This window comes from Dreissena polymorpha, chromosome 2, assembly GCF_020536995.1.
Source record: "Dreissena polymorpha isolate Duluth1 chromosome 2, UMN_Dpol_1.0, whole genome shotgun sequence".
NCBI lineage: Eukaryota > Metazoa > Mollusca > Bivalvia > Myida > Dreissenidae > Dreissena > Dreissena polymorpha.
The window spans coordinates 121,163,107-121,180,190 of NC_068356.1; the positions used below are offsets into that span (position 1 = coordinate 121,163,107).

Here is a 17,084-nt window from a genome sequence, read left to right on the forward strand (position 1 = left end):
TAAATTTATGATGAAACAGCGTATATAGCGGACCCTCTCGATTTTATTCGGCTTTGCATGAATACTTGAAATAAAATGGGTGTCAAAAACATTCATCGTTTGCTGTTAATTATCAACGAGGGAATTATGTATAATTATATGAAATGTTATTTACCTTAAATTATCAATTTATTAAAGATTCTTGAAAATCACGGTCGGTGTTACGCGGGTCATTTCGTATTTTGACATTAGGGCATCATGTTCAACTATTCAAAATCAGATTTTTTTCACTGGGACGATGACGGCTTTGATTTAGACAGGCAGACAGATAGTTTATTCAGACTTATACAACAGTACATCGTCTTCAACTCAAATCTATAAATTATTTTTAGACGAATTGTTAGGTGATTACACATATAGCAGTGATGATTCTGAGAATGTTGCCATGTTTCTTATCCGTGTAATCTAGAGTCCGTGGTTTGAGCATTTTTATCGCGGTGTTCAATTTGATAAAAGATATCTCAATAATCTTGTTTTTTGATAGATCTGTGGTTTTATTGCCCCTGTGTTCAGCACAAACCAATTGTCTCGTTATGATCAGATACTGTGCCGACCAATACTAAATAACACTATGGTGTCATACGCCACAGCAGGGACCTATGCTTGTGATCATGGAGTCTAAGTGCAAGACTTAAAAAAGTATGTTGTTTCGCTTGCGGTTGTTAAAGCCAAAACGGGGCTCCCAGCTGGCACAGCTGCTGATATTCAGATCTGAATACTTAAACTTATTTAGACCTTATTCTTAACCGTTGCGCGTTTTACGATATCGGATTTTAGGCGGGAATAAAACTCAGTGAAACTATTCAATTTCTTACACAACATTAAGCATATTAACAGTTATTGAAATTAACAATATCAGCGACATCTTTTTAAAGACTAAACACCTTTTCAAGTATCGAATTTAACATGTCAATAAAATATATTAATACCAAAAAAGGTTTCATTTAATATTGTTCACATTAAACCTTTAAATGAAAGTGTCGCTTTAACTATTTTCCGTGTCTTATTAAGCCGCGAATCGTTTGCTAAAAACAGTTAACAAAAAGGGCTACACGTTTTAATTCTTAATGAAATACAAAAATAAGTATAACATAATTAATAACGTCCATAAACACACACAGCAAGATCAAAGTTTTAATGGAAAACTAATATGACATTCCACGTAAATTATTATTTTCGTCTAAATCGAATACTATACATAGAGAAACAATGTATTTATAACCGACCAATGAGGTAACATTATGCAACTTTCAATTTACACAGTGCTATATGGTAACAATATGGAATTTGAACAGTGGTAGTGTTTTAAGGTCTGGACTATTATTACTTGTAAGTTTGTATAAACATTTTTCTAATGCAATTAGTAAAATAATGTTTATATTTTATGTTTAATAATTTATTGCATGATTATTCTGTGCTGTTATATGAATTTGATACCGTTAAAGCTTCCGACATGAATTCATGTCGGAACGATGCTATTGCAAAATAACGTTAAACGATATGAGGTCGATGTAAATCGACCTCATATTTATAGGAGTAACTATATCCGAAATGTATTCACATGACATTCGACATATTCAATGAACTGTCATATAAATGTTCTGCCGTTAAAAGAATGCTTGATATTTAATTAATCAAAATGACAGGAAAAGTGCAGTGGTGCATTTTAAATAAAGATGATAAATCTAAGCTTACTTTCTACTTTCGTACACGATGTTTTTGCGGAGTAAGTCATTAAAGACTGTGCTGTTTTTGTCGGAAAAACATTTCGTTTCCGAGCTAGTTTTGATAAAAAGTAAATGTACTGAGTATAGTTTAAATTTACAACGGAATACGACGTATTACTTTAAATCAATTCTTTATTAAAAATAAACTTAAATATCAGTTAATATTCCTGCTAAATTTTCTATTTACACCTCAACAAATGCAAGAAATTACATAATATTTTCGAACAGTGTTACTGTATTGTTATATCATTTAAACAAGTTTTTTGGCATTTAAAATCCCCTTAAATGGTCAAGTTATTTAATGAATCGATTATCGATATGCTTACATAGTACCAGCAGAATGGGACCACAACTTTTTCAAAGCTAGTTTAATAAATATTAATATACATTTACAAAAAAAGATGTTAGTGCAAATATAGTGCGGAATCTAGTATCTCCGTTTTTGAATCGTCTGCAAATCCAGAGTGGCGCGCCATTTCTTGCCTGGTGCCCGAACTTAGCAAACTAAGTCATCTTCATCTCATCATCGACTGTGGTCTTGTCTGGGACAAAGTCGACAGCTTCCTCCTGGCAGAGACGTAGATAACAAGTCTACGTCTCTGCTCCTGGCGTCTCGGTTCCGGGCGAGTCTCTCACGCTGACCCCATATCTTGCCCATCTGATTGGCATCAGCATCAAGATTACGGCGCCAGGTGTTTCTAAAACACCTGTAAGTAATTCACTTCATGTGGAACATATCATAGAGACATGCGTCTTTCTACCGGTTTATTTCTCATACAATCGAAGACGATGACGAATACGTACACGTAGACGATTCTCTAAACACAAATAAATTCAAATTATAGCATGTAAAATAATAATAATTATATTCTAACAACTCATTTAAATTACATTGACTTACAACATGCACACGTCAATAAATACAAAACAATTAATTAATGAATAAATTTAATAAATAAATAAAATAATAATACCGATTGTGATGTTGTCCACAAATGATGTACAAATATTGTTTTTATCAATGAACGTTATGACGTCTATAATATGACGTAAAAAACGTTAATGCGTTTCCCTGTATATGTCGTTGGGCGTGGGAGAGAAAACCCAGATCGTTGTCAAAGTCGAGGCCATCCAACTGCTTCCAAAGTGTCCTCTGAAATCCGTTCCGCTCCTGGTAGGTCTTCATGACCCAGTCTGTGACCAGAAGGAACAGAAAAATGGTAGTAAGCAGTCTTGTCTCACTCCGGTAATTACTTCAAAGGCGTCTGTGAGCTGTCTTTCGTGAACAATTCTGCAGGTTATCATTTCATAAGACTTCCTGATGATGTTGATGATCGTTTATGACACTCCGAAGTGACTCAGAAGTCTAGCTCCAGGGGAGAATGTCTGCTCATAGTCAACGAAGTTGACGTAGAGGGATGAGTTCCATTCTATGTATTGTTTGAGAGTGATGCGCATAGTGGCAATCTGATACGTTTAGTTATCCCTCGGTATTTAGAGAATTGATTGATGTCGCCTTGCGTGGAGAGTTTGATCAGTTAGCCCCGTTCTTCAATCGCTTGATGTACCTGCCGAACTCTTCCTTCGTGGATGCGTAGCATCGTAGTGGCCGATTGCCACGCTGACAGAAGTAACTCGCCGCAAGTCTGTCACTTCTTTCCAGAACCGTTCCATTTTTATTCACTTATTGCCATGTTGGTTAGGTTTAACTTTCTCATCTCTGCGGCCGCTTAGGCGGCATTTCTGAACTCTGGATTTCATCATCCAGCGTCATATCGGTCCCCCATCTTCCATCTTAGTCCATCTTCTTCCAGGTCAGTGATATCTGTTTTTACGGTGTATGGTGTAACCCAATAGCTGGTCGACATGTTTATTTAGTTCCTCTGGGATACACATGCGCGCCGGCCGAGATGTTAGTGTTTCTAGTTTACGGTTGACTTATTCCTGATACACATCGAAAATTTGTTTAAGGAAACTTCTTTTGTAACTTGAGTTCAGTTTTGAACTAGAGCATATCACATAGGTACCTGAGCCTAACACCTAATTTAGCCGCCATCTGTATACTGTTGTAAACGTTGGTTTCAACATTGACATATACTAGTACAGAGGAAGGACGACCACGATTTGTTGTGAGGGTTGACTTTCAGAATATGCGGTCGCCATTTGCGGACATTGGAACTTAAAACTTATAAGATGTTGTCTCCCGAACAGGCCATTTTCGACCGCTTAACATTTTTTTTATCGACACCGAGTGTGTCTAATTGTTTGACCTCCATTTATTTGCAGATACAGTTTGGGTATTTCTAAAAGAGACGAAATTAGTTGTAAAGGTGATAGTGGATCAGCCGAAAGACCGAGAAGTCACGGGTCTGATCCTGGCGTGGGGAGCAATCTGAATATTTCAAACAATAATAATTACTGGTTGTCCTCAAGACACTAAATTTTAGATGCAATTTGTTTTCATAAATATATTAAAAATTAGAATTGATATTATATAATAGTATATAATTTATGAGAGGCCGATGATGGCGAGTGCGACCAGAACGCGCTCTTATTTTTAATTAACATTTATTTGCTGAATAAAGCACAACTCGAACTTCAACCATTACTCTGTAATACTTCTGTAATAAATAATCAAACAAACTGTCGCATTTTAACACAATTCACTAGCATGTCATAGTTACCTGTTAATTGCAAGACACTATTATCATTTGTAGACACACGTTATCTTTATTTTTGTTATTTTGTGTCCATAATTCCCGAGGATGGCTTCTACGCGCAGAATATTTAAGGCCTTTCGGTTAAGCCCCCGGAAAGAACATTGCGCGGGACCAAGTCGTCTGATAACTTGCTCGAAATTTGGTTAATAAAGATCAGCCATTCAATCAGGCGTTCTCGACACAGCCCAGAAATCATTACAGCCCATAAACGCTTGACAACAAGTTTACTTTTTAATGTCATGTATAGCAATCGCAAATTTTTAAAGGATTTATTAAGTTTATTTGTATTTTAATAATTGTTTCATTAATAAGAACATACCAATTTTTAAATTAGAGCAAGCACCCATGATTTTCGTTTTTGTTTTTATCAGTTGAGCAAACACTAAGGCACAAACCATGTAGTTGATTGTTGATCCACATTGGTTCAAATTCAAGAACGTTGTTTGTACGAAATATATGAAACGAAAATGGTTGCATCTTTGCTCATTCTGTATTATGTCATTTTCATAATGACATCTTTTTTTACTTGGAATCGCAGGAACAGCGGGAAAAGCTGCGTCTCATCATAATCTACTGCGACAACATGTAGGCATCTATCTGTTTAGAAACATTAATGCCAGGAAGTGTTTGTCCTTAAACGTCCGTCCGTTCTTCACGTACGCACCCTAAATGTTTTTTAGAGATAATAAATACACTGTATGTGTGTTTTGAACACCAGTCATTGATATGTTTGGGCAAAATGAAAATATAACTTCAGATTTCCAATCATAAAACTCGGATATGCACACCCATTGATTGAGAAGCGACACCTGTGGACACAATGACCATTCTTTACCAAAGACTGTTGACTTTTTTTCATTTACGAGACAGTCCTAGACGAGCCGATTCCTCGTCGCCATAGTACATGTCAGAGTTAAGACGGGTTCAGCTCTGACCACATAATTAAAAACCAGTAGTGTAAGAATGTATAATTTATCTCCAAGTCGGGGTAGCATATTTCCATTGTTACCGTATTAGGCTTTACGAAAAGTACCATATTTTTCTTGACTTATTACTAATGGCGACAGTATACATAATTCGGAATAACACCATAAGTCACAATGGGTGAAAATCTCATTGAAATAACATCATGAAGTTCGTTCCCTTTGTTGTCGCTGTTAGTGGATATCATAGAAGCTTCTGGCCGGAAATGATTTCCCCTGAGTTTGCAATAGCTAAACATAAAAAACACTAGCTTCAGTTTCCGCGTCTGGTCGCCAAAGCAACAGTGGAAGACAATGGCACACGAGACATTCGTCATGTTTATGTACACGTATATCGTTACCAAGACTTTGTAACGACTTCGTGATTCGTTAAAAACCAAATACATGTAATAAGTTTTTGGTGGCAACGAGTTAGTAAGTCGTGTGAACGAATTAGTAAGTCGTGGGTACGACATGCGTTTAGTAACTCGTGGAATAGTAATAGCTACGGGTAACTCGGGTAATGTCTGATATGGCTCTGACAACTCGTGCGAACGACAGTGACTTCTTGGCACGAGATAACTAACGTGGTAACGACATAGACAACAGATCAAAAATTATGTCATTTGACGCATGTTTCAAAATTCTGATACAAGGAAGGCTTACATAATGTCGGAAGACATAAATTGGACAGACTCGTGCTTTTAAATGCTTTTCAAATTTCGTGCACTCTGAATGATTGATTTATTCGTTGCCACGAGCTATTATCTCGTTCCCACGAGTTGATTATTCGTTCCCACGAGTTTGTCAATGCCATAATATACTAAATCATTTTCACGACTTACTAAATCGTTACCACGAATTTCTTATTCGTTTGCGCGAGTAAGTTATCTCGTTACAGCGTCTTATTTAGTCGTGGGAACGAGTCTCTCAGTTGCGGGAACGACATAAATAGAAAAATGCGAATTTAACTTGTGACACAAGTGGGATTCTCCCATATTTCCATTGCCGCATCAGACCCTTCAGTCGGGTTGCATGGGTAGTGGCCGACAGGAGGGCTTTTCGTTCCAGAGACAATAATCTGTTTTATTTTAAGTGTCCGGTGTGAAGAACTCAGGAAACTCCAACTCGGTTTTATGTCTTAATGACAATCGAAAGACGGGCAAGTATGTAACGGATTAGCAAGGATCGAATCTGCGACAGGTGAGTGGTCACGATCAGACTATATCGCTTTTGAATAACGAATAACTGTGACCAAAACAAGAAGATACGGGGCCGATTGTCGCAAATTTAAGTTGTAAACTTATGCCTTCCTATAAAACCAGACGTTGTGTCATTGCGCACTTTTAAAAGCAGACTTCAGATCATCAACGCAAAGTTTTATTTAATAATGTTTTCATCACGGCTTTGTTAATTGAGTGGTGCACGGCTACCGATTCCCACAAATTACTTGCGAATGATCGTAGTAACCATTTTGCTAATAGAAGAAAGAGACGGTATTCTCAAATAATGTACAACAAGAAGAACTAATCCACAAGCTTACAAATTAAAAACATTGAAATATAACAACTTTCTGACATCTGACAACATCAACTGTAGATCAATTGAAATAAAACAACAACCTGCTAATCACTTATCTAGTTTGAGGCACAGGGGATACTTAAACACGAGTTTCGTCAGCTATTCCCAGTTGAGGTTTTGTATTTGCATCATGCAAGAGTTAACCGATAAGCGATTGGTATTTACCATAAAGCTAATGAAATCTGTAGTTAATGGAATTGCGGCTTAAACAACAGTTTAAAAATGGACAACAAATTTGAACATCAAACTGCTCAATATTTATCAGTACATGATTTCGCTTCACGAAGAAAACAATCCTAGAAGAATAAAAAAAGGAACAATCAAACACGTTATGTAAGGGAAAATGTGCGCATTAGATAAAATATGCAGACTGATGGTTATACACGCTATAAAAACATCAATTACTACTACTACCACCACCACATACGCCGACGCCTCTACCGGTACCACGACACCGCTAGAAACACAACCACCACTCTTAATGTGCGCATCCCAGCGTGAATGCGACATACATTTAGAGCTAGTGTATTGATAAATCAATGTCACTCAAAAGGCTAATGTCCAATAGATGCAAGGCAGTAACAGGTCCTCCGTTCTGTATTCAATGTGTTTGTCTCACAGAGGATGTCGTTCTTTCCGTTATTGACGGACGTATCTGAGCTTTTGTTTACAAGCTTCCAAAGTAAACATTCGAGCGAGAGGGATCCTTTGTTTTGATAAATTGTTTCGTTTCCGTCTCAGAATACAAAATCAATTGTTATGATAAACAGATAAATAAAAGCATCTTTATAATGTGTAATAATATTTGTTGAAAATGCAGCTGAAAAAGAAGTTCAAATTGTTCGTAACTTTCTGCCTTTTGAGCCTGATGTGGTTAATACCGATACTGCATAATTCAGACACATTTTTAAATAAATCGGGATATTCAAATCTGAAGTTCAATAGAGAAGTGAACATGCAATATTCTGTTTCGCACGCAATTTACAGTAACGAAATACGTAAAGGTCAGGCCGTCCGAAGGCTACCAAGTGTGATTATTATTGGCGTGAAGAAATGTGGGACTAGAGCTCTACTGGAATACATGAAGCTCCACCCTGCCATTAAAGCACCGGGCCCGGAGCCACACTTCTTTGACAGAAATTATCATCTCGGACTCGACTGGTACAGGTATGTAGCTTTTTCATGTTTGCAAACCTACCGGGCTGTTGTATCATTTTTGGGAACATTTATCTGACGTTTAAAGTAAAACTCTCAAACAACGGCAATCAAATAAAAAATTGTTTAAAATGATATTTAATAATATATATCTAAGCAATACGCAATATTTCCTTAAAGCAAGTATTGATATTTGACAGATCAAAGATGCCGCTAACATATGACGATGAAATTACAGTGGAGAAAACGCCACGGTACTTTGTGACCCCAGGTGTGCCAGAGAGAATTTTCAATATGTCAAACGTAACTAAACTTCTTCTTGTAACTCGAGACCCAGTTGTCAGGGCCATGTCAGATTTTACACAATCTGTAAGCAAAGGTGGCAACAGTACAAAAGTATCTTTCACGAGCCGAGTTTTAAGAAGAAATGGCAAAGTAAACACGCATTCATCTATTGTGGAAACTGGACTATACGTAAAATACATGCAACAGTGGTTGCATATATTTGGTAAGAAAAATATACACTTGGTTAGTGGAGAAAATCTAATCAATAATCCAATAGAAGAACTCGAAAAAGTGCAAGATTTTATTGGAGTAGAACGAAAAATCAATAAAAGTGCAATATATTTTAACGCAACTCGGGGATTTCCTTGCATTTATCGACGAGATAAAAATCCATCTCATAAGTGTTTTGGACAAACGAAAGGACGTAGTCACATACACGTAGGCCATGACATTTTGAAAAAGTTATACGACTTTTACAGCATATACAATCAGTATTTCTTTACGCTCATGCATGTTCAATATAATTGGACGACTTGTTTAAAATAATATACAAATTGCCAAAAAATGTGAAGTAGAGAAGCTAAATCAAAGGATTGACCCATAGCATTGACCAACCAGTGCAGTATTAATATGTTATTCATAACACGACACTGGATATAATTGCTGTGATGTTTATCATAAAACTCAGATCATTATTACACAATGTTTGGAGATTTATTTGACTCAACGATCGAAATACCGGAAGCAATTTACCATGGCAAAGAAAGCACGGTGTTTCTGAAAGCGATTCCAGTATAAGAGCATTTTTGTGGGAATGGTCGATTAAAAAACGGAAGTCTATTTAAATACATTGCAGAAATCTGCATATAATCGTACAATTTCGCGTCAATTATACAGTGCAGTATTGACATCGGACACCTCTACAAAAAATGTATATTTCTTAAAAATCTCTCCTTTTTTATAAATGCATATGACATATTTACTAGTCGACTATCTGGCTATTAACACTTGTGAAAACAATTTTATCAAACTACCGTTTTGCAGTGAGAGAACATATGTATTTGCAAACTTAAACATTTTATTTCCGGTGTTTAACTATGTTCTACATGCGTGTATGTTTTCCTTAAATAGCATCTTTACGGAAGAACCTTCTTGATGTTAGTGCACGGGTAATGAGCATGGATAACGTTTCGATACATACCATTTAAACATTCAAATTGTAAGCAAACGCATATAATGTTGTCATTTACTATTGATATTTTAAAGGTGTACACATACTTTATTTATATGCATTTAATGAAGACATTGACGGAGTGTCTCGATTATTGTTCTTTTTTACGTACACAACTTTTATTCGAAGTATAATCATAACATTCAAATGGTTAATACATTCATAAAATGTTGTCATTTTGTAAAGATATTTGAAATGTTTATATTTGCGATATTTATATTTATTTGATAAATATATTTATGGAGAATCTCGGTTATTGTTCTTGTTCCCATTTCCCTCTTTTATTAAACAATTAATTCTTCAAGTATTTAAATTCTTTCTATTGCAATCCTAAAATGACTCGTGCTTTTAACGATTTATTATTGTAAAGTATCGCTTTGTTGAATTCAAACGAGTAAATGTGAACGCCTCCCAGTTGGATAAAGTCGAGTTTTACGGCGATAACTTGATATCATAGGGGATTATCACTATTTTAATGAAAGTGTGCGAGCATAAATGAATTTCGCTCGATTTGTAACGGACGATTGAATCACATTAGTAACTTTTTTTAACATGTTTGCATCTGAGGAAACACACATTAATTTTGTATGATTTTAATGATAATTTCCATATTTAGAAAACTATATCTGGTCGATGTATGCATTGATCAAGTTAGTGATTAATGTATATATAGTATCGGGAGAACTGAGGTTCCAGAAAAAAAGAATCGCTTTACTTCAGTGAGCTAATTATACTACGATATTAGGCATTTCTATTTGATGGTAAGAAGTTGAAATTTCTGCAATAACGTCATTTACAACATCTACATTGAAAACATTTATAATCAAACGTTAATGGAATGAACATCAATTTTTTACGGAAGAGAATATCGGCCTGGACATGCATGCTGTTTAATTACATTATTGTGCATCAAATCACTTTTATTTATGCTGTTGCCCCGTTATGGCAATATTCGTGTATAACACTGCGGCAGAGACGTAGATAACATTGGTTGTTTGTGTTATGTACCGGGACTATACTCTGCTACTTGTAGATTATTTACATCATTTATCGTATCAAACCCATTCATTACATACACATGCATTGTCACAGATTATATTAAACCACCAGTTTTGTCTACAAATATGAATGCGTTAAACTGATTTTGATTAATTTAGTCCAGTCATCGTGTACTAATTTAAAAATAACTGTTATCATCTATTAAAAATAGTCATAATAATCATCGACAGCAACCGGCTTGCGTCGATCAATAAACGAACTAGATTTTTTACTGGAATATTTTTTTTTAAACACATTGTGTATCCGTACAGCATTTACGCATCATCTCTTTAACATATACATTATCGTTTGCGTATTTGCTATTAAAATGCAATCCGACAATTTATCATTCATCTAAATTGTCATGGGTTACAGGCATTTGCATTGAACAGGCTGTTTATGTTTATCACTTAATATGAAGCCACTAAGTCATGTAAACGTAGACCCTGAAACTTGGAATAAGTTATCTGACTGTTAGAGGTAGATTTGTTGTGGCTTCTGCATGTTCATTATAATTGGACGACTTAAAAAAAAAATCATATAACCAAATATGTGCAAAAAATAATCAATGGGTTTAACTGTAGCCTTGGCATACAAGTGCTGTATTAGTCTGTTATTCCTAACACGATAGTGGACAGGATTTCTGTGATATTTATCTTGAATCCGCCCTCATAAATTACACATAATTGCATGGAAATATCTTCGGCTCACCGATCGAAATTACCTGCTGCAATAAATCATAATCAGGAAACCTTCGTATTTCTTATCGCGATTACAGTATACCGAACAGAGCATGTTTGCTGAAATAGTCGATAAAAAACGGAAGTCTATACACGGATATTTCAGAAATATTCAAACACTCGCAGTATTGAAATTGTACCCCTTATTCTTAGTTTTTGCTTCTTAAAGCAATTCATCAATGGAAATAAAACATATTCACAAGCGATTAAATAAAAATATTGATATTGTATCAAATAACTCTATTACATAATTGGACATTTGTTTGTCCAGTGTTTAAGTGTTTAATGATAACAGAAATTTGGCACAGATCATCTGCGGTCATTTGCATGAATAAAGCTTTTATACATATTGCAAATATATTTATTTCACGCGGATTTTTTTAATTGGTTATGTTGAATACAGCTTAGATTTACATTAACTTAACATATAATTATTTAATAAATCAATTTTGATAACTTTTTATTGAATTTTTTTTCCAGAACAATGTTAATTGTACAAAGTATGACATATCATTTGCTAAAAGTCGGAAATCCTTCTAATCCAAGTAACGTTTTATTCTGCTCATATTAGCACACGTAAAAGCATTGCATTATAATAATCAAGTCTCCTGGATGTCTGAATTTATGTCGATATATTGATATCTTAATTGGTAATAATATGGAAAGATAAATTTTTATGTGATAGTGTGGGAGTATTAATTATCTTGCGCTCATTTTGTTATGGCCGATAAAGCTTACATAGACTTTTCAAAAACATTACACGGATAGAGAAATACATGTTATTCAAGCAAAAAGTAAAACAAATATTGCGTCTGTTAAGAAAACTATATATCACCTTGTTTGATACACTGTTCATAAAATTTTAATAATTTTTATAAGATAACGTTAACGCTTCAGATATATATTATCATAATATAAACGTGAGTGTAATATGATTGCATACAAATGGAATTTTATACATTTGTAAAGTGGATAAATTGTCTCCATTAACATATCCAAAAGTAGCCTAGATTGGTATACATATAATTTTATTCCTTTACTTTTTACGTGTTTAGAATTAGTTCCCACGTTAACAAGAGTGATTTGTCAAATCTCGATTCCGCATATATTTCTTATAAATTATTTCAAATTGTAATGTAGCAGCAAACTAATGAAATCAGGTAATATCGGTTGATATCGGGTGATATCGATAGGCCCGCATAACACACGGAGTCGTACACAAGGTAAGGTCCTTTGGTTTATATTATATACATACATTTTACTTTTTCATGTGGCACTTATAAAGCAAATTAAAACATTGAATGACAATATACTTCTTAATGATTTTAAATATGCATCGTTTACAGCAATAACTAAAAAAAGACATCACAAAAACCAGTTTAAGATTAAATATGTACTTAAATTTATAAATGTTGAGATTTAGCAAATATAAGGGAAATATGATGTTCATGCCTGCTTCAATTAAAGCCACACACTTTGCCTCTGACTTTGAAATGAAATACATGTTAATCAATACATATAAATACAATTATATCTATAGCCTAGTTAGCAAGTAATTTAGTATTTTTCAAACGGTACCGCTTTTAAAACCGAAAGTATGATTTTAGACGTATACGTCCATTTCGACAAACGTGATTATTTTTATGTTTTAAAGCGCAAAAAAAGACGGATTTATACATTGTAACCCCCATATATATTCTAATTGGCATAAATAAAATATGTTTCTTATTTATACTTTAATTTACTATGCAAAATAAGGTGTGTGGCTTTAATCATGACAAGGAAACCTTCGTATTTCTCATCGTGATTACAGTATACCGGAATAGTCGATAGAAACCGGAAGTCTACACACGGAAATTGCAGAAATATGCAAACACTAGCATTATTGACATTGTACCCCTTATTCTTAGTTTTTGCTTCTTAAAACAATTCATGTATGTAATAAAACATCTTCACCAATCAACAACGAGCAATTAAATCAAAATATTGTTTTGCCTTTAAGAACTCAAATATGTAACATTTATTTGTCCAGTGTTAAAGAGTAAACTTTTGCAAAAACATTGACACCATCTTTGCTGAAATAGGCTACATTAATTAAACTGCTTGTGAACAGAATGAATGCGGTCATTTACACTAATAAAGCTTTTATACATATTGCAAATGAACCGTGCTCTGTGAAAAGGAGGTTTAAGGCATATGCGTAAAGTGTCGTCCCAGATTAGCCAGTGCACAGACTTATCAGGGACGACACTTACCGCTTATATGAGAATTTTCGTTCCAAGAAAGTCTCTTCTTGGCAAAAATAAAGTTTTTGCGGAAAGAGTCGTCTCGGATTAGTATGTGCGGACTTTCTAGGCTAATCTTGGACGACACTTTACCAGACGACACTTTACCAGCGTCAAACCCACTTTGCACAGAGCGCGGCTCATCCACTTCAATCGCAACTTAGTTACTTGTTTATGTAGATTACACTCTAGTATTTTCTATGGCAATTTAAAAGATTTACACAATTATATAAATGATTATTAAATTAAATGACTTTGAATCACTTTTTTCAGAACTTTAATTGTTATGTCCGCAAGAATTTATATTCTTATTATTGCAATACTAATTTTACAAAGTAGTGTTTATGATATGTTGAAAATCCTTCTAATCCAAGCGTTGGTCGTGCCAGCACACGTAAAAGCATTGCAATATAATAAGGTCAAGTATTCAGGATGGCGATATTTAGTGTCTATACAATAATTATTTGAACATTATTAAAAGGATTGTACTAAAGAATGATAAAGTAATGTAGCTCTTATTCCGCATTGTACCGTTACAACACATATACAAATAAACTCTATGAATAGTTCTTTGCTCTTTATTTAATTGTTACCATAATGTTGCCATGTCCACTTAATTATTTAAATTAGTTGTTAATGCAATATTTCAACGTCCATGTGATTCTCCAAGTAACTTATAACGTTTCCAAGACATGACAAATCCGTGTTAATCACCCAGACAGGACCTCACCCCATCTGGGGTCCTGAAGATAAACCTCTGGCGTCCCTCCTATGGGTTAAATCCTTATTGTTTTAGTGTCCAAAGAAGCATTGCTTATATTCATGTATCGTTACATAAACATATCAGCTTGATAGATCAGTCTACTTCGTTGAACTTGCACCTACTGGCGTATTTACCATCTGGCAAGTACACATACACGACAGCAAACATCAATTTAACAAACTAATTACTCTCCGACCACACTGACATCAACATAGGGCATGCATTTTTGCGAACAAACTTTAAGCATCAATTATGCGACACGCATATGTCATTTTTTGTATTTCTTTTTTTCACCAAAAGTTGTATCGTAAGGTTCACGTAATCACTTGATAGTCTATGTTTGCCTTCACTAACAAGTTAAAGTTATTATTTTTTCCTCCGCTCTCTACAATCTGATAACCAAAATATTCATTCAGTGAGATTGTAAAGGCGTTTTGTATCGAAAACACTCTGCGCTACAATGGACAATATAAATTGTATTTAATGGAATATGTACAATGTACTTAACTTTGTGTTTGTATTGAAATAATATTTGGATACAGCAAGACACTGCTGGTGTGATGAAATAAATGAAAATACGAAAAACAACTTCTCAACTTATGTATTGCAAAATGAAATGATTAAGTTTTTCGATGATCTTGGGACAACAATCTTATCGTTGAAGAAATGTGAAATGACATCGTATCTTTATCGAATTGGAAACTTCTGATTGATGTTTTTACAATACTGATGTTGTCTTATATAGATTTCTACACCTCAATCCAATATTTACTTTGAAAAATACAAAAAATACGAGAAGTATCCAATTTTAATTTGCAAATGTTGTGTCCATGTATACTATCAAATTAAGCGAGAATAGCGTTTATATTATGCAGGGCTTTTACGGAACATACAACAGAAGTATTTTGTATTCATGCTACGACTGAAACGATACACTTTTGCTTTCATTGTGATTGATTCTGCATAACGGATACAGCTGTAATCTATTATTCATCTTTTACGTACTATTTTATATTAACCCCAATCGAATATATTTCATAACATGGTATTTCCTGAAACAAAAAATAACATCCAATCTAAATGAACCGTACATAACCACATATTTCAAATTCCACGAAAACTATTGTTGACCAAGCAATATGAATATGAGTGTCGTGATTTCTCATAACAAAAAAAGTAATGTCTAGACTGAAATTAATCGCGATTTTTTGCCTACCCAATAGACTGAACAGCGATTAATGATAGCGCATTGAGCCACCAAGAGCTAATTATTATTTTTTTGTTAAAAGCATCGGGTAATCCATTTTAAAATTGCGTTAATTCCTGCTATATATCGTCTTCTAAGAACTGTCAAAGTAGGCACACGTTATCCATTTTTAACGTATAATTAATTGCTGTTTTCAATTCATGCAGTTGTAATCTTTAATGCATATGTGCCGTCCTTCTAAGATGTGTAGTCTTTCCTTTTATACCATATATTACGGATTTTTAGATCCATAACGATTATATGGTATTTGGTCTATATGATATCGGGAAGGTAAATTGTGTTAACTGTATTTACTTTTAATCGTGCTTCAGAAAGCTGCAATCCCGTTGTACTGGTGAATATTGAACCGCCGATCAATTCAATTGTCATCAAATTTATATTATTTTTTGTGTGTCTTGTATATTTCAATACAAATTGTATACGGCTTATATTAACTGATGTTTGTTATATAAATGTCAGGTTGTGCATTCCTCTAAGCGGATTTAAGAACCAACTGTATGCAGTAACGGTTTCAAGGCAACGGACGCAGTCTTAATTTTGTTTGTTTTATATTGTATTGTTCAATGTATTGCATTGTTTTTTTTTATATGTGGTTGATAACTTGCCTTAAATATGTTACTCTCGCGAGGCCTCTTCTTTTCATGTCTATGGGGTTTCAATATTTCTATAATGCACAGTTTCATATTGATACATCTATAAACTAAATGCATTTACGAGTTAAGTTTTAAATTGCCAATTATACTCATACAATTATTTCTTTGGCATTCAACCAAATTGGAATTATTCTTTCGCATGAAGAGACGTTGTGTCAATCAATTTTAATAGATGACTCAATGCATGAATAAAAATCAGGTACTGGTGGATGCGTGAAGGAGTTTTTTTCAGAACACCAATGAATTAAGGTAGCCGGAAATGACTCTATTCATTTCATATTTCTCCTCAATCCACTACGTTTTCAAATGAAAAACCACGTTTGTTTTTGTCAATTGTAATAAGTTCATTGATTTTGTGTTCATGACTGAAAATTCAAGAAAGAGAAAAGGTTGATAATGCAATATAGCGGTCATAGAGGTTTAGTGATCCAGAAGCAAACGATCATCTTAAGACCACAATTCTTAGCGAATGTAATATTAATGAGTTTATTGAACTATTACAGTTAATACGCAAGTATTAATGCAAATTATTGATTGCACGTACTTTGTTCGCCTCCGCAATTCGCTGATTAGTAATTCAGGAAGTCATCAGTTTAATTCATCGGAAATAATTACTGATTACTTCTGACGATAGCATC

At 34.3% G+C, this 17,084-nt stretch overlaps 2 protein-coding genes across 5 annotated transcripts in view; one reads left to right on the forward strand and one right to left on the reverse strand.

Annotated features, from left to right (window-relative positions):
• The window catches only part of LOC127868783 (phosphatidate cytidylyltransferase, photoreceptor-specific-like), a 195,479-nt gene that overhangs the window by 6,395 nt on the left and 172,000 nt on the right, over positions 1–17,084 (reverse strand). The window lies entirely within an intron of this gene.
• The window catches only part of LOC127870036 (heparan sulfate glucosamine 3-O-sulfotransferase 2-like), a 40,983-nt gene continuing 31,883 nt past the window's right edge, over positions 7,985–17,084 (forward strand). The window contains exons 1-2 of the mRNA XM_052412696.1: positions 7,985–8,196; positions 8,385–8,907. Coding sequence (XP_052268656.1) covers positions 7,985–8,196; positions 8,385–8,907 — 735 coding nt within the window. The remainder of the gene's footprint in view (positions 8,197–8,384; positions 8,908–17,084) is intronic.